General features: G+C 39.9%; 2 protein-coding genes across 3 annotated transcripts in view; both read left to right on the top strand.

The window, feature by feature from the left end:
* Positions 1-21,301, top strand: part of LOC146578426 (T-cell surface protein tactile-like) — a 553,052-nt gene that overhangs the window by 366,789 nt on the left and 164,962 nt on the right. The gene's annotated exons all lie outside the window — the stretch shown is intronic.
* Positions 8,156-18,284, top strand: LOC146578442 (high affinity immunoglobulin gamma Fc receptor I-like). Of its 2 annotated transcripts, none has more exons than XM_085268679.1 (10): positions 8,156-8,261; positions 8,624-8,705; positions 9,019-9,054; positions 10,832-10,949; positions 11,468-11,616; positions 12,883-13,125; positions 13,829-14,095; positions 15,910-16,161; positions 16,305-16,442; positions 18,086-18,284. In XM_085268679.1, the coding sequence occupies exons 1-10, from the start codon at positions 8,232-8,234 to the stop codon at positions 18,190-18,192; spliced, it is 1,422 nt and encodes a 473-aa protein (XP_085124805.1). In that variant the 5' UTR covers positions 8,156-8,231; the 3' UTR covers positions 18,193-18,284. The 2 variants fall into 2 exon arrangements, with proteins under 2 accessions (XP_085124805.1, XP_085124803.1); XM_085268677.1 differs by having other exon boundaries at positions 12,877-13,125.

The following is a 21,301-nucleotide window of genomic DNA, read 5'->3' as shown; positions in this document are numbered from 1 at the left end:
TCAGGGACAAACAGAGACTGCAGCGTGTTGTGCGCTCTGCTGAGAAGGTGATTGGCTGCAGACTCCCATCTCTGCAGGACCTGTACACCTCCAGGACACTGCGGCGTGCAGCTCGGATCTCAGCTGACCCTTCTCACCCTGGACACAGTCTGTTTGACCTGCTCCCCTCAGGCAGGAGGCTCCGGTCCATTCGCACCAGAACCTCTCGCCATAAGAACAGTTTCTTCCCCTCTGCTGTTGGACACATGAACAATAACCATATGACTGTTCCCACCAGTAACACATGACCCTACGCTGTGTCACTGCATCATTCCATGTTTGGCACTGATCACCACCTGCACTCATGTATATATCTATCCACTTAGCACTTTTAATTCTTATTCTTATTTTTATATTTTTATGACAGCATGTTTGCACTGAAGCACCGCAGCAATTTCCTAATGTTGTAAACCTGCTCAACATTTGGCAATAAAACCCTTTCTGATTCTGATTCTGATTCTGATTCTAACATGTGACCTGTTGAATTATTTACAGGGATTTATTTTTCATTTAAAGCATCATTTGTGAAGTTTTTATGAAGTTTAGTTCTTTTTTGTTCTTTGTGTAACGTTTAGATTTTCTTCTCTTGTGTTTTAACTCTTCAGGTTTCCTGTAACAGAGATGTAAACCACCGTTTTCTGATGGTGCTGCACTGTGACATAAACACTGCCACTTTATTAGGCACACCTTGCTGGCTGCAGGTTATAACCCCTGCTGGAAACATCCCCACAGATTTGGATCCTTATTGCCATGACAGCACCACACAGCTGCTCCAGATGCTGCAGGATGCTGGTCAGGGCTCTAACAGTGAAACTTTACTGAAAGTAAGAAACCTGAGAGGAAATAAACTTTGACTTTAGTAAGCTGAGCTCTGAAGCTGTGATGGAGCTCAGTCGGTGTGAAGGTGGCTGCTGTGTAACAAACGTTTGTCTGAGGTGCTGCGACTGATCGTGGTCATGTTTATTTAAAGAAGTCGGTGATGAAGCAGGCTGTGCAGTCCGAGCTCTTCATCAGTTAACAGTCCTCCAGAGCTGCTGCAGGGAGCTGACTGTCCTCCAGGTGGCACTAAGTGAACAAAGTCCAAAGAAATAAACTTGGACTGTTTTTTGATGCCTAAATAAAATGTAAATAAACTTTATAGATACATTTGAAACCAGCTACTCTGTGACTTTACACACTCACACAGTAACAGAGCTGATTCCTGATTGGAGCAGCACAGAGTTAGACTTCTTTTCTGGCTGTGGATTGGTTCGTCAGGATTTCCCCCTTTACAGGTTTAAAAACAATCTCTGTTTTCAGGTAACTTACTGGGTTACGGCACATGCTCACACCTTTTCAGCACAACAGGTGCAGTTTGGTGTTTTACTGCCTCCTGCTGGAACAATGATGGCAGCTCTCAAGACTTTATTGGTTATTGTCATTTCGTGTTACACAGCCTGAAACGAAATACTGTTCCTCAGCAGCCTCTACAGTGCAATAACCAATATATTTTAAAAAGAATAAATACAGTTTAAAGGGAATAAGTTTAAAAAAGAGCAGCAAAAAAGGCATAAATAGCTTAAAATCTAAGTTCTAAAAAAACCTCCAGTTTTTATTAATATTTTATTATTTATCAAATTATTATAAACTAAAAATATTTTTTACGTGATAAACGACTTCAGTGCTTCGTCCATGACCTCCTGAAGGTAAAGGGCCCAAAGAGCCAATCAGCAGCTCTGAAACAGGAAATATGACTCATGGAGAAGTTCACAACAGTTTCCGCTGCCAATTGTACTCATCACCATGGAGACTGTCTCCATGGTGGAGGCAGAGTGACAGTGTTGTAGATGCTGCATTTTGAAGCCTCAGTGTTTATATTTTTGTTCACAGCCATGTAGACAGAGAGGCAGAGAGAGACAGTGCTGTCACTGAGCTACATGTGTCAGAGCTCAGATGAGGCCCACACATGTGTGTTATCTGTTGTTGCTACACACAGTTAAGATATGGAACATGTGAACATGAGACATATGAAGAGACTGAGCAGATAAAATGTCCTTTATATCCATCAGTGACTTTTTATTCTTTTAAACTTGTGCTGCTTCTTTTTGACTCGAGTTAGTGTGACACTGATGGAGCTTCTTGCTGCAGTGTGTTTGGGTGTGGCTGATAACACTGGTCATCAATGTTCCCTCTAATTTTTCACGTGTCTGAGCGAACACACAAACTCCCTGAGCGTCCCTTGGACCACTGTGAGCCACAGCAGACGTGTGCACTGTGGTCACGCCAGCATCTAATCCATCCAAGTTACATGTTTATTAAAATAATCAAATTACAACATTTACATTTATGTTAGACTACTTTTAATTAACTGCTTTAGCCCACTTACAATGAAAATTTAAAAAAATCTTGTTCATGACCTGTAGCATGTTGACACTATTGGAAGTAAAAATAACTTGAACTCCAATTTTGAAAACACAACTTTTAAAGCTCTGACTTGAATTATGAGTCTGAGTCTGTGGTCTGGGAGAGAGTCTGTAACTCTGTCTGCAAAATACAGTATTTAAAGACCAATGTTGAGCAATTAATTACATAATTACTTCTTCAAAAAAGTAACTGAGTTTGGCAAACAAAGTTTTTTGCAGCTATTTTTTTTAATGCAGCCAAAGCAGTTTTTTAAACAAACATTTCAAACTATTTACAGAACAATCAGCTGTTCTGCATCATTGTGATTTACATGTGAAGCTTTAATTCAGAGCTTAATAAATACTTATCATCAATATAAACTTACAATATTAAACCTTGAGGCAACTGTTGTTTTTATGTGGAGCTATAAAAATTGAATAAAAAGTCAGACTACATCAGAGGTGTAAGCATCACAGCAGATGTCTTTGTGTCAAAGTAACTCAGGATGAAACACAGAAGAACATTAAGGAGATTTTCCTGGCCTGACTTTTTATTGCAGATAACCTTAAAAATATTCTGCAGTAGATCAAAAAACTGACAAAAGCCATGAATTAACATGTGAACATTACCTGATGCTGTTGAAGCGAAGCAGAGCAAAGTTATAGAGGTTTTATTAGAGACACAGCTAAGAGTTTTGCAATTTAAAAAGTTTAAATCTCTTCAGTATTGAACTGGAGAAATGAGACTTTCTTGTCAGAGGTCATTTTTGAGAAAACCACAGTAGGCTGCAATCGAATACTGCAGAAAACAGAGATTCGAGATGTGAAACTGTTCTTGAAATACAAAGAGAGAGAGAGAGCTGTGCAGGAAGTGTGATTTTATTGTGGTGGAAGCAAAACAGCAAAAGTAAGAGGGAATTACGATGTTTCTTACATGTGACGTGTAGTTTTGATCTTCTTTTGCTGCTGGTTTGGTGAATTTTGGATGGAGAGAGACAAAACCTGCAGCATCAGAGTCTGTGTTATGTTGGCTTTTGGCACTGATGGTGTGCTGATGGAACAATACAAAATTTTTAACTTATTTTATCAACTTTCCTTCTGACGATGCTGTCTGTGTTGAGCGCTCAGTGGATCTGTGCTCGACAGTGCAGCCCAGGCGGAGTAGTCTAACGCAGATTCACTGAGCGCAGGGCAAGCTAGCAAGACAGAAGTTAAGCCGAATGTGTATTTATGAAGACGATTTGTGAGACTGGTAAACTTACCTTTGTTCGTACGATGGTCTTTACTTTCTACACGGTACATTTCAAGGTCCTGTACCCAAACTGGGGATTGTTGCAATGACCTGAAGTTACTAGACTTCATGAGTTTATGCACTCACTCCAAGAAGCGTATAATTATAAATATGAGCGTGGTGAAAGTTGGGCAGCACGCTGACGTATTTTGTCCCTCTGTGTGCTTGTGAGGGTCTGACCCTTTCACTGGTTTGATTTTTTTCCTCGTATCTTTTCTTTGACTTTTCATCAAGTCTGTCTTTGTACGGACCGGCATTGTTCTCCTTCGTTTTGTACATACCTTTTTTGTGCGGCAAAGAAAAAACAAGAATTTATTGGAACCGAAGAATGAACGTTTTGCGGTGCTGCAAATGTTTGCATTTGATGCAGGTACTTGCATTTGCCACGAGTTCCCGGCATGCAATGCGCAAAAGTCACGTGGTCTGTCAATCTCTATTGAGCATTGCGTGGCACATCCGACATACTGTTTTACTTTTGTCCATGACTCGCTTACCTTCAGGGTCATACGTCACATGAAAACCAAAATAGTTCCAAACGCCAGATCTGATTGAGGGTGGGGGGGGTTCAATTTGCCATGTTGCAAGCAGACCGTTTATTAATAGGACATCGTCATAAATACACATTCGTTAACCGTTTATTAATATAACCTTTGAGCTCAACGGTAATTAATTAGTAGTGGAAATAATTTCTGGTTCATCACAGAAATGTAGCAGTGACAATAATATTGTATGCTGTAATCGCACTGGACAATTAGTGATACAAAACAACTGTTTTATCCTGTGAATAAAAGTATATGTTTTTGTCAATGTACCATGGTAATAACAGAAGCGAAACACAATATTGTGTCAGGACAATTTACTATTTATGCACAATAAACATAGAAGCATAGCGCGACAATTTCTGTTCAGCGCCAGACTTGTTTGTAACCTATATCACCAATTATGTTAAGAAAAATGACGCATTAACTACAACAGCAGACTGACCTTTGTGTAAATGCTTGGAGCAGACTAACCTGTGAGCTGGAGAGTTCTGGGACGTTATATTTGGTCTTTGAATGGCTGCAATCCAGGCCATCCGTCGCGTCTTTGTTACTTCGGAAACATGGCTCGAACAATTTCTCTTCAACGACGTAATCCGATAACAACCGATCTCTTTACCCGTCGGCTTCCCATGGCTGTCATGCGACCGGCTATTGCAGTTAATAATACAACAGCTTCTTGACATTTTTGTGTTTCTTTTTATCGCTGCAAAACTGATTTCAATTGAAAGCCTGCGTGCGCTAGTACCTCTTGCCACGAGTTCCCAGAATTCTTTGCGGTTTTACCCCTGAATGACGTCACATTTTCAATCTCTATTACATGGGTGGGAACTAGTGCGTTAGCGCAGTTAGCTTGTTAACGAGTTGGCCGTCCAGCCCCACGCCCCACGCCCGCGGTAGCTCGTTAACGGAGATTTGCCGTGTTGTGGCGTTAACGTCATTTCAACGAGATTACGTAATGCTGACAGCACTAGTGGGAACACAACGAATATGACTGCACATTTACGCCGACATCATCCGAGTGCAAAGACAAGTGGAAGCAGACAAAAACAACAAGCACGCATGCTACAAACTTTACCCGAGTCATTTAGACAGCCGTTAGCACATGATTCTCCTTATGGGGACCTGATATGTTTAATATGCTGTTGAGAATATAACCCAGAATAAGCGTCTAGTATAGCTTTTATTTTGGAAAGAGCCATTTCTCTGTAATAAACTCTCTTTTCCAAAGATGAGTGATTCCTCCATCAGATAGATTTATTATTTTATCCCTTTGTTGTTTCAGCAACATTAAATTTAAAAACTGTACGTTTGAGTTAAAATATATATTTAAATGGTAAATGGCCTGCATTTGTATAGCACTTTTCTAGTCCATAGGACCCAAAAGCGCTTTAGACTACATTCAGTCATTCACACACTGGCGATAGCAAGCTACATTGTAGCCACAGCCACCCTGGGGCGCACTGACAGAGGCGAGGCTGCTGGACACTGGCGCCACCGGGCCCTCTGACCACCACCAGTAGGCATGGGGTTAGTATCTTGCCCAAGGATATATGGCATGCAGCCAGGAGGCAGCCTGGGATCGAACCACCGACTTTTTGATTAGTGGCTGACCTGCTCTGCTACCTGAGCTACAGCCACCCCATATCTATAATTTTAATAAATGACAAATTAAAAAGGCATGAACATTTTTTTTTGTATAGAAAAAATATCGAACCGTGACACCAAAGTATCGAACCGAACCCTGAATTTTGTGTATCGTTGCACGCCTAGTATGTATGTATGTCCGGTGAAGGATCCAAGCTTTAACCTGAGATTTTGGCCTTTCTGAGAAAATACATTTATATTTAAGAATCAATTTAGTATTTAATGACTTGATATCATGTTATTCAAGCTAAAAACCCTCCCCTACTAATAAGTCATCAAAATTGCAACACACGCAGCTCTGACCTTCTTGTGACCTCATGTGACCACATCTAACAGGGCTTAAAAACATCACTGTCAGAACAAAGTATGGTGTTAACCACAGGATCCACTGCTTTCTCTCACCAAGGCTTGAGTATTTTTCATCCTGAGCGTATCTTCAAGTTTCTAGTGTTTTGCATTAGTGTTTGTAATGATGATACAACAAATGGTAAATGGCCTGTATTTGTATAGCGCTTTACTGGTCCCTAAGGACCCCAAAGCACTTTACACATCCAGTCATCCACACATTCACACACAAGGTGTGCTTTAGACAAAGCCCACACAGAAGTAATTCACTACAGTATGTCTGGTTTAAAAAAACAAACATGGCAATATCACATAGACCAGGCATTCATACCAAGACCTCAGGAACCTTTTAGTTTTGTAAACAGTTCACACCACACTTAACACATTACCACAGGAACCAACGAGCCAGTGTAGTCTGCAGAAGAGGTGAGAAAATCAATCACTCACACATTTTAAGTCCAATATTTCTGTCAAACATTCTTGGGGATCTTGTGTGATACTGGTATCGAACCAATACCACACACTACAACAAACGGGTCTCGGCCTTTAATATGTACAGAAACATCCCAGAAACATTTATGTAAAAGTGGAAGATGCTGATAAATCCTATGTGTTTCTATACTTGATGCATTGCTCATAGATATCAATTTCAAGTGAATTCAAGTGAGACTTCAGTCTTATAACACAGAAAGTGTGTGTTTCCTGTTTCTGCTTGTGACATCGAACAGTACATCCTCAGTCATAACCACAGTTAGTCAGACAAACACCAGTGGAAATAAAACCCTTATAAAGTGGAAGTGGTTCTGCATCTTGAACAGAGGCACCAATATTAATTTTAATAGCATTAGCATACTTAATATTGTTTGAGTGAAGTGTGCCGCGAAAAATAAGCTAAAGTGATTTTCTAAGATTAAACATTAAACTTTTTAATATGTATCAACTTAACTGTAAAGTAGCAAATAAGGTGAATGTCATTACATAAAATGCTTCGTTTGGTCTTGTTAAGAGCTTCTGGGGATGCCCTTGATGGTTGAGCTGATATTGCTGTCTCAGTCAATGCATCAAGCACAGGTGGTAATGACCAGGTTGATTGACTTATCAACAAACTTTAAAAAAAGAGAGGAATCAATAAGTTAAGATACCATATTCTTTACATACTGTGGTAAATACTTGTCACGGTTTTGCAGCAATGGTGCAAACCTGTGGCTATTTTCAGGAAGCAGATGCGTGAGAAAAGTATTACTGAACAGTAATGACACCAGTAGCATTTTGTCCAGACGGCCACAAGAAAGAAAGTCAGTCCAGACGTGTAGGCACAGAGAAAGTTTGGATTTATTTAACTGTTTAATGTAACTTCTTTCTGTCTGTGTTTTCTGTATTCATTTAACCTTTAGGTTTGATTTGCCATAAACCAAGTGAGAAAGTATGTGGAATGGACATAACTGCCAAGACATCTTCACTGAGGGAGAGCATTTGTTATGAAGGGAGAAATCCATCCATCCATCCAGCCAAGAGGTCTCTTTAGCCCATGGTCTCCTCTTGGTAAGACATGCCCAGAATACCTTACCCAGGAGGTGCCTGGTAAGGATCCTAATCAGATTTCTGAACCACCTGAACCAACTAGGAGGATGATTGGCAGCTCTACACTGAGTCCTTCTGATATGAATGAACTCTTCACTCTGTCCCTGGCTCATTCAAATATCTGACGTCACAGGAAGCAACCCTCTGATCCACTGGGAAACACCCAGAGTGCAGGCAGCAAGCCTACAAGAATACCCACCACGTTCTGCTGTATAAATGACATTTTAACCAGGGAAACTATGAGTATGACTCATGTCTCACTTCTTAAGTGGACATTACAGGAACAGCAGCTTTTGGCAGTTCAGTGTTGTCTTCATGACGCTTGATACTAAGCTGTTTAGAAGATGGGTGGATTCACAGAGCAGCTTCAAATAGACTTTGTGACTTGGAGTAACGAGCTCTCACCCTATGTTCCAGGAAGGAGCAAACTTATACCAGGTAGGTAAGAAAGATGTGCTGAAACCTATCAGCTACAACTGGCAGATTATTATATCCATATTATATTAATCCCCACTTTATTCCTTTTATAAAAGCATTCGATGGCTTCTAATGTACAGCTGGCTGTTTCATGTCTCAGTTCCTGCTTGCAATTATCTTTTGTTTTTTTCAAAGTTTGGTGTCAGAACAAGAGGATCTGAATCCTGTTTCATTTCTCCCCCTGTTTACAAACACATTAACATAATGTGCTACACCAGACAAAGGATTTCTTCTTAAATGCCTTTAAAAAATATTTTTTTATGTTCTTTTTGGCTTGAACTCACATCCTCCTCCCCCCCACCACCGTGTGGTTTCTTTAACAGGATGTTGTCGCCACTTTTGCTACAAAACGGTCAGTGAAACTGCAGCGTGCAGACGCTATGAAGGCAATTCTGCTTCTCCTCTGTAAGTACAGAACAAAAATTAACAACCAAAACTTCTTGTCACACAATACTGCAAAAGTACTGTAGATTAAAATGCACAGAGGTGTGGTTGAGTTCTTTGTTGATGTATAACTCGTTATAACGTATAACGTTGTTTTTGCTGCACACAGTTCTGTGACAGACTGAATGGCTGTTTTATGAAAGTTTAAAGTTATCAGATGTCTTAAAGTTAAGAGTTGCAAATGAAACTTAGTGATTTCATGTTTGTGTCGTATGACTGAGAGTTTTTAGGAACACTTACACACTGTGTGGTTTGACTTTGACTTTCATATCAGTGTTGAGCACCTGCCGGACGTCAGCCCAGAGTCGTGGTAAGATTCAAGCCTGTTTATGTCTGTGTGTGTGTGTCTGTGTGTCTGCATGTGTGTGTCTGTGTGTCTGTGTATGTGTGTGTCTGTGTGTGTCTGTCTGCGTGTGTGTCTATGTGTGTCTGTGTGTGTCTGTGTGTCTGCGTGTGTGTCTGCATGTGTGTGTCTGTCTGTGTGTCTGCATGTGTGTGTCTGTGTGTCTGTGTATGTGTGTGTCTATGTGTGTGTGTGTGTGTGTGTGTGTGTGTGTATGTGTCTGCGTGTGTGTATGTGTCTGCGTGTGTGTGTGTCTGTCTGTGTGTCTGCGTGTGTGTGTCTGTCTGTGCGTCTGCATGTGTGTGTCTGCATGTGTGTGTGTGTGTGTGTGTGTGTGTGTGTGTGTGTGTCTGTGTGTCTGTGTCTGTGTGTCTGTGTGTGTCTGTGTGTGTGTTATAGAATGTCATTTGCATTTCATCAGTGTTTTAGACAAAGTGAACTTTTTGACTGAAAGCACTGAGATGTTATTGTAAACATTTTCTTCTCTAATCTAAAGATCTTCAAACTGAACCTCACCAACTGTTTCCTGCCTGCAGAATCAGGCTTTTCTTCCTAATGACACCAACACAGGCTCCTAAAGCAAAATGCTAAAGCCCAATGTTTTCATTGCATTTTCTGCTACTTTATGATTCATATTTACACATTGGAAATAACAGTCAATCATTTAAAAACAACCACCATCATCACCAAACAAAACTAAATAAGTCAGTTGCCTCACTGATGAAGGTCCCTTAGCTCCCCTAGCTGTTACAGTATCTTTTACCAAATCAAGCATTCTTATCGTAGCCTTAGCTCAACGCAGACGCATGTTTGCCCCTTGGTAACCAGAGATCTGTAAGACAACATGTCACACAGCAGATAAATGTCCGATCAGAACAAATAGCTGCCTTACTTTACTGTTTATTACTGCTGTGGGGCAACATAACACATGAGTTTTATTCATTACATTTCTTCTGTGTGTGTGTGAAGTGAAGCACACCATCATCAGATCTCTCAGACTCATTATGGTAACGACAGCAATTGCAAAGCTCAGTTGTTACACTGTTTCACTAACTTGGTAACTCTCTGGGTTTTTTATTAATTCATTGAGTGCATTTATTCACTTTGGCTAACATCTGGTCTCAAATAATAACCCCTCAGAAACAGCACTGAGCTGAAAAATCAGAATTTGAGCATTTTTATTCAGCAAATGTTCAGAAAGCCCAAAAGAACCACATGCTTATCTTATTTAGGCCATTGCATGGGGAGGAAACAGGAAGTCAGTCGACTTAGGAGGCACGGCTCTCATTGGTGCAGGTTCAACAGAGAAAGGCGCGTTTTCTTTAGGCCAAAGTTTGCATGAGTTTACATGACACCAGAGTTTGTAGTGGAGGAAGCTTTCTCAGCACGGGGTCGACTGTTCAACTACTGTTCACACGTAGGATGGTAACAATGTAAAGTGCCTTAAAAACCACACATTTACTACACTCACCGACTGTTTGTGGATCTGAGTGGATTATGTAGAGATGTTGCTGATGATGTGTTTTTCTCTCCAGGTATGATGGTACATTTCTCACTGATTTTTTTTACCAGATCCCAGCTCGTTTTGTTTGTTATTTTGGCCTTTGTTCACCCCAGAGTCAAAGCTTTCAGTTTAGTAACTTGTAAATTTGTTTCTGGGTATAACTTTGGGGACCACGGCAGGGTCACCTTCCTTTTAAACACTTATGCTGTGCTCTGTCAATTGTGTCTCTGTCTCTCTCAGCCTCTTTGAAGGTCACTCCCAACTGGTCCCAGTTTTTCGAGTACGAGCACATCAGTCTGAGCTGTGAGCGGATCGCCTCCGGTGAATGGACAGTGTGGCGATCCCCAGCGAAAAAAGGGTCAGTTTACTGCTCAAATAACTAAAATCACAAAACTGGCATGTTAAAGGAAGAGCACTCTTTATGTTTCACTCAGCTAATTCATCCTTTCAGTTGCTGTTGTGCAGGAAGAAAATCATTTCTACCAAGATGTTTTCAGTGTCTAAACCTGATAGAGTCATTTTCAGTGAATTAACCTAACTGCAGACTGAAAGCAAATAAAAGGAGATGTTAAAGAAAAGCAATCAGCAAAACAAAGAGCAAATTCCAGCGGTCTCATAACAACCTGCTGACAAACTGATATTTGACTGGTGATTCAGAGCACCAAAGTACTTTATGGGTGACAGTGAGAGTCAGCAGGCATCTGGCAAAATGCCTGGTTTGAGAATTTTTTGCATAATTTACAACTTTGGACTGTAAAATGTATCCAGTATAGTACTGAATTAGATAATTAGTTTATTCATAAGTCGTCTAAAAATGAAGTTGAGATTCAGGTTGTTCCACATGTGTAAAGGACTAACACAAACGATGTTTCTCAGGTTGAAAGTGTCTGACTGCACATCAGGCTGGGGTATTCAAACTTCCTCTACCTGTGAAATTAAGAGAGTCACACATTCAGACTCCGGGGTTTACTGGTGCCAGTCCACACACGGTCACAGCAGCAACGCCATCAGCATCACTGTCAATGGTAAGATTCATTAAACTGCATTTCAGCATGCCTGAAGGAGAAGCTACACAACTCCTGCTTCCTGTTTCTATGAAATTTAATGTGACTCATTCATGTGTGAATCAGCTCTTCTCTCTCCAATAGACTTTTGCAACATTTGCAACTTTACACGTTAGTGTTTTACAGGGAACTAGTTGTGATAAAGGGAAGCACATCAATATAAACCAAAAAGGTTTAGTTCAGTTAAGTGGACTCATTTTTATACACAACTTGCTTCATTCATTCGGGCCGATCGTGGCTCAAGAGTTGGGAGTTCCTCTTGTAATCTTAAGGTTGCCGGTTCGAGCCCCGGCTCGGACAGTCTGGTCGTTGTGTCCTTGGGCAAGACACTTCACCTGCCGCCTACTGGTGATGGCCAGAGGGGCCGATGGTGCAATATGGCAGCCTCGCTTCTGTCAGTGCGCCCCAGGACAACTGTAGCTGCCTCCACCAGTGTTTGAATGTGAGAGAATGAATAGTGGAATTGTAAAGCGCTTTGAGGGGTCCCGAAAAGCGTTATATAAATGCAATCCATTATTATAATTATTATTCTCCCATTAACACAAGCACTATTGACTAACTTGATATTTGGCATTGAGACTGGTGCACTCAGGGATTGAACCACCAGCCTTTTGGTTGGTGGTCTGGCTCAGGGCTGCGGCTCCAAACAAGCCACACTTTTGCAGTCTAACATTAAAGTCTGTGAGCTGTAGCTCTTTGATGTGTTTCTGATCAGCAGCGACCTGCTCTACTTTCTGTGCCACAGCCAACCAGAGCTAATGTTCCATGTTATGTCAGTAAGCTCTCTGCATGTGGAAAAAATGATCTATAATGCTGCACATTTCTTGCTGCATGGGGCTGTTCATGATCTGTTTTAGAAATGGATGCCTGATTGACCTCTATGAGGCTGGTAGCTAACCTGTGCAGTGTTAGGTTCCCTAAACTGGGACACTGAAATAAAATCATTTTTAAAAGCAGATAAATTACATTTTAGCAATACCAAAAATGATACCACTGGGCCTGTTGAATATCAGTTGTGTATAGAGTCCATGTGAAGTCTCTGTGTATGTGGACGCAACACCCCCAGTCCTTCTCTGTAAACCACAGTGACCTAATTTCTTTCCTGCAGAGATTCAGAGATAGCTGATTTTGTTAGCATAATTGTTCTAGGGCAGTCACCTCTTCCCTGTAGGCTGTCTCCTCACCTGGAATCAGACAAAAACATATTTCATTTTTCTGGAGGTTTAGAGAACCCAGTGATCCTGCTGAGTCCTGCTGCCCCTGTGGTGGAGGGAGAGAACATCACTCTGCACTGTAGAACAAAGAATCCCTCCAACCTCCGTGCTAATTTCTTTAAAGATGATCACCCCATCAAAAGTGAAACTGCAAACCACACGACCATCTACCAAGCATCTAAAGCTGATCAAGGTTCCTACAAATGTGACATAAGTGGTCATGGGGAATCACCATCCAGCTGGCTGCTGATACAAGGTAAGGAACAAAGTCATTTCACTAAATAACAGCTGTCTGCTTAAGCTGCTGCCTGTGACATGACCCAGATAAGTGAACAAAATAGATGAATGGATGCAGACAGCTGTATAAACACATAGTGAGGGTAAAGATGACAGAAGAAGAAACATTCAGTGCATCTTGGGAATCCCCCAGCATTCATCAGGATTCATTCAGTTCAAGTATGAACAGGACGGCTGTGAGTATGCTGAAGGAACATCCTAAAAATCTCTTCTTTACTCTTGGATTTGGTTACCTGACATCATGTATTTGTTAGGATTTGTGTAAATTAGAAAATCTTATTGTAAAACAAATTGTGTTACCAGTCTCAGTGAGATTCGTAGCACTACAATACATCATCCAACACGTTGCTTTATATGTAATAATGTGTGCCCAGTCGAACTGGGGTTTGTAAAGGTTTAAATATATATGATTTTAAAATACATATTATATTAATATTAGTTGTAATGCCTTGCATGAATGGAATTCTGATTGGGGCTCAGCAACATAATAAATACATTAATTGAATTTTGTTGCATTTTTTTAGTGTAAAAAAGTTTTGACACGTGTATCATAGAAACAAAGTGAATAAGCAAAACAGAAGACGTCTCATAACAACAGGAAATGTGAAAACATTGAATACAGCGCACATATTTTAACACACTGAGTCTTGTTCTGTCCCCAGATCATTCTGACCTTCCCACTCTCACACCGTCTCCCAACTCCGCTCAGATGTTTGAGTACAAGGACTTGAATCTGAGCTGCGGCATTCAAGGATGGACAGTCAAGAGATTCAGCACCTTTGACAAACAAGTGTCCGGATGTGAAGTCTGGGGAAACGCTACTTCCTATGGTTGCATCCTCCACAAAATCAGGGGGCTCGACAGTGCTGTTTACTGGTGCGAGTCTCCTACACACCAGCGGAGCAACTCAGTCAACATCACAGTTTATGGTAGGAGCGGGTTTAAAAATCTAATTTGAAATAGAAGCCCTCAAAATGTATACGAATGATTGGAAACTAAACACGTAATAGTCATGCTTGTAAAACACGTGTCAATGTTGTTATAACAAAAATGGTTAAATGAACACTTTTTGTTTTACACACACAAACAGTGGAGCTGTACAGCTTCACAGCTGAGCTCAGTGGATGGATGCTTTACTATGAACAAACATAGTCGAGCTAAACAGAAAAAAACATGCATTTCTATTGCTTGTAGAAAATAATAGTTTCCAACTTCATGAGAATAGGTTGGCCAACTCTTCTTTACAGCATTGTTTCAGTTTATTAATGTGCACAGCTCTCTATCTTAAGATCCCACAGGGTTGCAGTCGGGTTCACTCCTGGACTTTGCATAAGTCACTGATACATTTGATCACAGAAGATGTCGTTCTTAAAATCCTGTAACTAAGTTTAAGGATGTAAATTCTCCACTGTTATCTTCTCCAATGACATACGCCAACACAATGTAAAACAGCTACCTAGACTCCCACAAGACTGATTATCTTGTTAGTGTTGCATTAAACAGCTTTCATTGAAAAAGCAGGCCTCAAATCAGAAGTGCATGAGTCCCTGGTATAACTCACAAAAGTGTGCCTTAAAGCAGATAACCTGCAAGCTGTAGAGAAAAAGGCAGCTCACTATTCTAGATCTTCATTTAGACTGGAAGAAGAGTTTGCTGCTCTATAATAAAAAGACGTCTTAGTATTTGTCACTGAATCAAGACAACAAAAACAACCCCAGGTTTCCTCAGGTGACCACAATATTTTAATACACAGAGAAGAACATGCAATAGAAATTAAAGGTACTGCACTGCAGTGCTCTGAATCATTCCATATCTATCTAATAAACTCTGTTTTCATGTAGATTGATATCTCTCTTCACACACAAAGGTTTATTATGAAGTTCCACAGGGTTTAGTGGTGGAATCAATTATGTTTTTCCCAAATATATTTTTCCTATCATCACTTTGGTGCAGATAATACCCAGCTTTATCTATCCATGATGACACACACTGATTAGCTAAACTGCAGGAATTTCTTAAGGACCTGGATGAGCTGTAATTCCTTGCTTCTTAATTCAGATGAAACTAAGATTATTGTAATTTGCACTAAAAATGTTAGAAACATTGTATTTAACCAAAATGCTTACTCTGAGTGGGATTACCTTTGCCTCCAGTAACACTGCGAGGAGTCATTTTTGACCAGGATATGTCCTTCCATGTACATATTAAACAAATGTATAGGGAAAGTGCTGCATATCTGCAAGAAACGTTCATGCAAAAACTAGTTCAGTCATTTATTACTCAGAATCTGCACTGTTGTAATTTATTATGATCAGGATGTTCAGATGACCCACAATGACAGTGACTACTGTTGTAAATTGCTGCAATAAAAATGAAACCGAATTGAACTGCATCTTGTAGAAGTAGTCACACTTGCTGATGATCAAATAATCAAGTGCATTTAGTAGCACCTGCCCAGAATACTTCCTCACCCACTGTTTCTCTATTCTGGCTTAATTTGTTTTATATGTCATGTCATGCAGTTCCTCTGAGGTTTTACTTACTTAATTTTAAGAACTTTAAGGAATCAGAATATTTTATGTCCTGATACTTGAAACCTTAGCAACTAAGGAAGGTTTACTTTCTTTATTTACACTGATTTTATCTGCCTCTCATCAGACAGTGCTAGATAAATAAAGCTGAATAGCATGTTCTGCTACATGGCATTACTCGTGTATTCAAACATTTTGTTTTTATCTCTCAGAACGAGAATATACTCCAGTAATCCTGCAGAGTCCCGTCCTCCCCGTGATGAAGGGAGCTAACGTTACTCTGCTCTGTGAATCAAAGAACAGTCAATCCGACATCCCAGCAACTTTCTATAAAAATGAATCTATTATTGGGACTGCGCCTAGAAGTCACATGATCATCTATAACGTCACAAAGTCTCATGAGGGCATCTACAAGTGTAACATGAGTGTGGGAGTGTCTCCATTCAGCTGGCTGTTCATCATAGGTAAGGACTGAAAATCCAAGGAATGACATGACTGGTGACTTTGGTCTTTTTTCTTTGATGTGTATTAGACACTGTTCATCTGTGGTTTAGAGAGAAGATAAAAAGAGCTTTTTTCCAGCAAGATCTTTGTTGTTTGTTTCTAGATCCTGAAGATCCCAATGCCCCCACCTCAGATCCTCACAAAAACCTGTCTTCTCTGGGAATACTGCGCTACATCTTGGTGTACTTCCCATATGTAATTTCAACATTCCTCATGGCTTCTATATATCGCATGTCTGCAGGTAACACTCATCATTATGTTCAAATATCACCCATTCATCTCGTAGCGTGGATCTATAATCTTCACCAGAATAGAAAAACACTGGTTACTGAACATGAATATTTTTGTCATAAGCCAGAGTTACTATGTAAAAATCAGAGAATAACCAAAGTTATTGCCGCTTTGATGGAGGAAATCAAAATGCTAGAGCCACATTTAATTACAGTTCACACAAAAGTCGATAAGAAAAGCAGGAAATTGGCAGACGAACTGGCCAACATCTACAGAGACATGTTTTCAGGGCTCTTAATCTACCAGTTCTGAGAAATCTGGGATGATGTGTAGAACAGCATCAAAAACAGAAATTCATTATTAGCGTATAAGTGCACCTGTATTTATTCTGTTTTTCATATCAAAAAAATTTGTATTTGAATAAGGATAACAAAAGACTAAGACATCTCATTGTGGTTCAATTTTCACTACTAATCGGGTTATTTAGGGACATGATCGATATATTAGATGATCTCATAGAGGCTTTGTGTTTCAGAAGCAACCCTTGGTAACCTCCAGTCTCTGTGTGTTTATTCTCAAACCAGTTGCTGAGTGGTTGTGAGGTGAGATCAGTCACATAAAGGGTGCTGCATCAAAAACCTTCTTGCTTTGGACACTTGTAGATTGCAGTGGTTGCCCAGATGCATGGAAGATGCAGACTTTGCCTTAAAAGTAAAAGTTACACATCATCTGGTTTCTGTGACACTTTTACCACAGCTTGGGAAGTATTTGGCATTTATTTGCAGAAAAGTTAGTGTCTTCTTTTCAAATTATAGGCAACGTTTGCAATGTGCTAGTGACCAAATTAAATACAAGGAGGTCCTCAATGTATAGCTTTTTACAACCAGCTTCATGTTATGGACTGCCAGCAACTTTATCAAATCAGACAAATCACTTTTATTGTCACATCACATGTGCAGGTACATTGGTACAGTACATGTGAGTGAAATTCTTGTGTGCGAGCTTCACAAGCAACAGAGTTGTGCAAATACAATAACGTAAACAAGAAAAATACAAGAATGGCTAAATCTGAAACTAATAAATATATGTACAATATATAATAGTATATGCATTTCTGGATGTGTATACTAAATATTTTTCTACGTTTAGCAACCACTCATTGGGTCACAGAATACACATTATTCCAGAGGGGGTCAGTGAGTGGATTAATGGGACCAATGGGCTAATGACTCAAAATCAATATACATAAGGGAATAAATGATAGCTTAAATTTAAAAGCCATGATCTTCAGGCCCTCAGGCAGCACTGCAGTAACGTCTTGATATTCACATGTCCCGGCTTAGGTTTGGAAGTTGTTTTAGCCACATGTTAGTTTTAGTCACTACAATCTGCAATTCAAATAAAGTCTAATACAGTTTGGCGGCCCAGTTTTGCTGTCTTAACAGTTTCCATCCCACTTTCTGTTGGCCCCAAATTATTTAAGATGGCGACAAATAGAAGCTCAAATCTATCGTCAGACAAGAATAAGTTAACATCTACATTCGATGTCAAATTAAGTTCAAATTAAGAATGTATTATTCAAAAGAAAAATGACTTCTTTATATTTACAGTTTGTTTCATCACTGTTGTCATTTCTTACTTTGTGCCTAACAGGCAGGAGCTCACATGTTTCCATAACGATGCCTCCACCCACCGAGGAAGATGAGGACCAGTCGTATGATGATGTCATGGCTGACGTCACCACTGAGCATAATTTCTAACTTAAACTCTTTGTCATGTTTTGAAGTCCATGAATTTTGTTGCATGTTGTTTTTAATTTTTGTATCAATAAAGTTTTTTTTTTGTAAATTCATTGCTGTGTGTTTTCTTTAGTTTACATCTTCGACCTCTTAACATGAAAAATGAAGCGGTGCTTTCCTGGCAACAAACGTTATCAGGGTTAGAGGTGAGATTTTATTTATAGGATCTATTTTTAGGGCAAAGGGAGAATTTAACTGTTAGTTTCAAACTTTACTGGGTTGAAGAAGTATATTCAAAATGAATAGAACCGTGATGTTAAGCTGCCACCTGCTGATGGCTTCTTGTCACTGCATCTCTGAGAGGTGACTGTGGAGCTACAGCAGCAAACTGACTCTGAGATATTAAAGATGGAGCTTTATTAAAACACCACCAGACTTTATGCCTGACTTCAAACATACATGTGGCTTAAAACTGATGATGCATATACATGTATATTTTAGTTAGTTGGTATTTAGTTGTGTGAAGGGAACCTGCAAAGTGCGGTGTATATGACAATAAACTTCTTGAATCTTGAATATTTTTTTTAATGTAATGCTTACACCCCACGAAACAGGCCGTCTGTTTTTTCAGTCTGATGACTGACAGCCTGCACAGAAGGAACCCTGATCCTCTCACCAGAGAGAGGCCAAACTGAGTGCAATCATGGTTGGCTGAAACAAATCACAGAATGCATGAAAGCTATTGGAAAAGGTACTAAATCAGCTCAATTTAACTGAGCAAGTGAAAGAAAGTTTAAAGTAACATAAAAAGAAAATCAAATATTTTCCACAACATTTCTTTTGCTGGCCACCTTTTCAGTCCCCAGAGAAACTGCGATATCAGCCAGTCTCCGGTGCAGCCGCTCCACTGCTGGCTGCTCATTTGACCTCCAGAGATGCTCATGTGTCCTTCTCCATGTCCAGGCTGATGCTCTAAAGGGTCTTCAGGCCTCGCTCAGCCTCGTGGTAGACCCCCTGAAGTGGTTAGCCCCTGCACAGGGCCTTCCTTTCTCCTGTCGTTGTCTCCTATGCTGTGCAAACCTCTCACACCTTAGTTTATTCTTGCTTTTGTATCTTGCTTATCTTTGGACTTCAGCACTAAATGGTCCCTTGAGTTTTCCTCTGCCTCCTTTTTCTACATTTGGGTTAAAAACTTTCTAGATTTAGTATTTCTAGTAATTCATAGCATCTGTAGTTATGCAGTGAAATGGGTAACACAGCAAAAGAGTTTGTAAATGTAAATGAGCAAAAACACGCAGCCATTAGCTGTGTTTTCACTTCTATTATGAAAATAAAAAATGGTGCCAAAAGGTAAAAAACTAAAATCTTGAAAATAAGTTCTTCTTGCTATGAGAAAATATTGAAATTAAAACAGGTTTTGACACTCGCTTGAATTCAGATTTCACACATTTAACACTTCTTACTTTGTTGTAAGACTTGGGCCACAGACTGGTTGAGTTTATTCATGCCTACAGATCAGTAATTGTGCTAATAGCTGGCAGCTAGCATGGAGTTGATGGGGAGGAGAAACTTGTTGTGGGCAGCACACATGGGAGAATTTCAACCCCAGGTTTGACCACGAGAACAGTAGAAGCATTCAGCCATCCAAAAAACATCTATCCAGCAAGAGACGCAGCTGCAAGATGCACATGTAACCTAGATTTGCTTCTGAGTAAAATATCATGAGCAGAAATGATGCTTGCCAGTGAAACTACAGCAGGAGGAATCTGCCAGTTCTGCAGTAGTTAGAGCTACAGTAAGAAAATATGCACAAATGCTGTCTATTTAAGATCATGTTTGTGTTGAGTTCAGCCTCATGTTGATCTCTGATATCATATTCATTTTCCTGAATGCTTGGGATCGATTAAAGCTCTTTCTCTCACTGATATCATTTGACTCAAAAGGCCTCACCTCCTGCAGGAGGTGCTGTAGTAGAAGAAGAAAACCAACCTACAGCTGGATGGTGAAGCTGGTGTTGATTGTTTTGATGAGCAAGTCGACATTAGAAAGAGATCTGAGATAACGTCAACGGGCACTAAAAAGTGCCTTCAAAACAAAATCCCCCTCAGTGTACGGAAATAATGTGCAGTACAGATAAGCAAATGACGCATGTTGTGGTTGCTTAAGAGCAAAGTCAGACTTTGAGGGGAAAAAAACTCAAATCAAACTGAATTATAAAGGTGGAAAACCTGTGAAGTCTTATCAGAAAGTGACAGTGTGATATGACCATCTGAGAAAAAAGTCCTGACATTTGAAGAATACAATATGCAGGCAACCTGTGCATCATAAATGATGAGAAAGCATATCTGTTCCTGCGTTGGAAATTTGTAGCCCAGTTTAGCATAAAATACAAAGAGGAAATAAGTATGAGGGTAGTAGTGCGGTCTTTGTGAGTTTCCTGATTTGCAACAATATCATTAAACTCAGAGGACTCAGCGAATCAAGCAGCTTTTCCACAGGTGAGTCTTGTTTACGCTCAAAACTTTTGTGCTTAAGTTCTAATTTCATGCTTAAGTTGAACGATGATTTGTAGCAGCTTCTGGGCAGTAGAAACACACAGCTGCCTCAGCACCACAGTTGGCTCCTGCCAGTGTTCAGGGTGCAGATCTATTGATGTCATTACAAATTGGTTATTGTTGTTGTTATAGACAAAGACTTAGAGTGTACTGGTGCCAAATGCACTGATAATCAGCCTCACACTCTTTTATGGCTTCGTTATGAACAATCTGTTCACTACCATTCAAATGTTTGGACACCTTCTCATTTAATGTTTTTTCATCTTTCGTCCTGGAAATTGTTTTTAATGGAGTTATGTAGTAAACAAAAAAGTGCGAATCAACTCAAAACACGTTTTATATTTTAGATTCTTGAAAGCAGACACCCTTTGCTTTGTTGACAGTGCGCGTTTCAATTACCGCTTTTAGCTTGAATATCAAAATATAAATGTATTTTGCCAGAAACACCAGAATCTCAGGTTAAAGCTTTCATTTGAACAACCATCAAACAGCTAAAACAGCAAATGACAGCAGGTAAACAGATTCCAAATGAAGACGTAAGCACAAAGCTCACCGACGGCACGCATACAGACCTG

This window comes from Mchenga conophoros, linkage group LG3 (genome assembly GCF_057382185.1).
Source record: "Mchenga conophoros isolate Kocher_MC1m ecotype Shallow Benthic linkage group LG3, M_conophoros_male_GT1.1, whole genome shotgun sequence".
In the NCBI taxonomy this organism is placed as follows: Eukaryota; Metazoa; Chordata; class Actinopteri; order Cichliformes; family Cichlidae; genus Mchenga; species Mchenga conophoros.
The sequence above is the reverse complement of the archived record's forward strand: the minus strand, read 5'-3'. Positions and strand labels throughout refer to the sequence as shown.

Bases quoted from the DNA above. Each gene is read 5' to 3' on its own strand.
- LOC146578442 (XM_085268677.1), top strand. From the start codon at position 8,232: ATGTTCCAGGAAGGAGCAAACTTATACCAG. The intron at 8,706-9,018 runs GTAAGTACAGAA...CTTTCATATCAG, and splicing joins GGCAATTCTGCTTCTCCTCT to TGTTGAGCACCTGCCGGACG. The intron at 9,055-10,831 runs GTAAGATTCAAG...TGTCTCTCTCAG, and splicing joins GACGTCAGCCCAGAGTCGTG to CCTCTTTGAAGGTCACTCCC.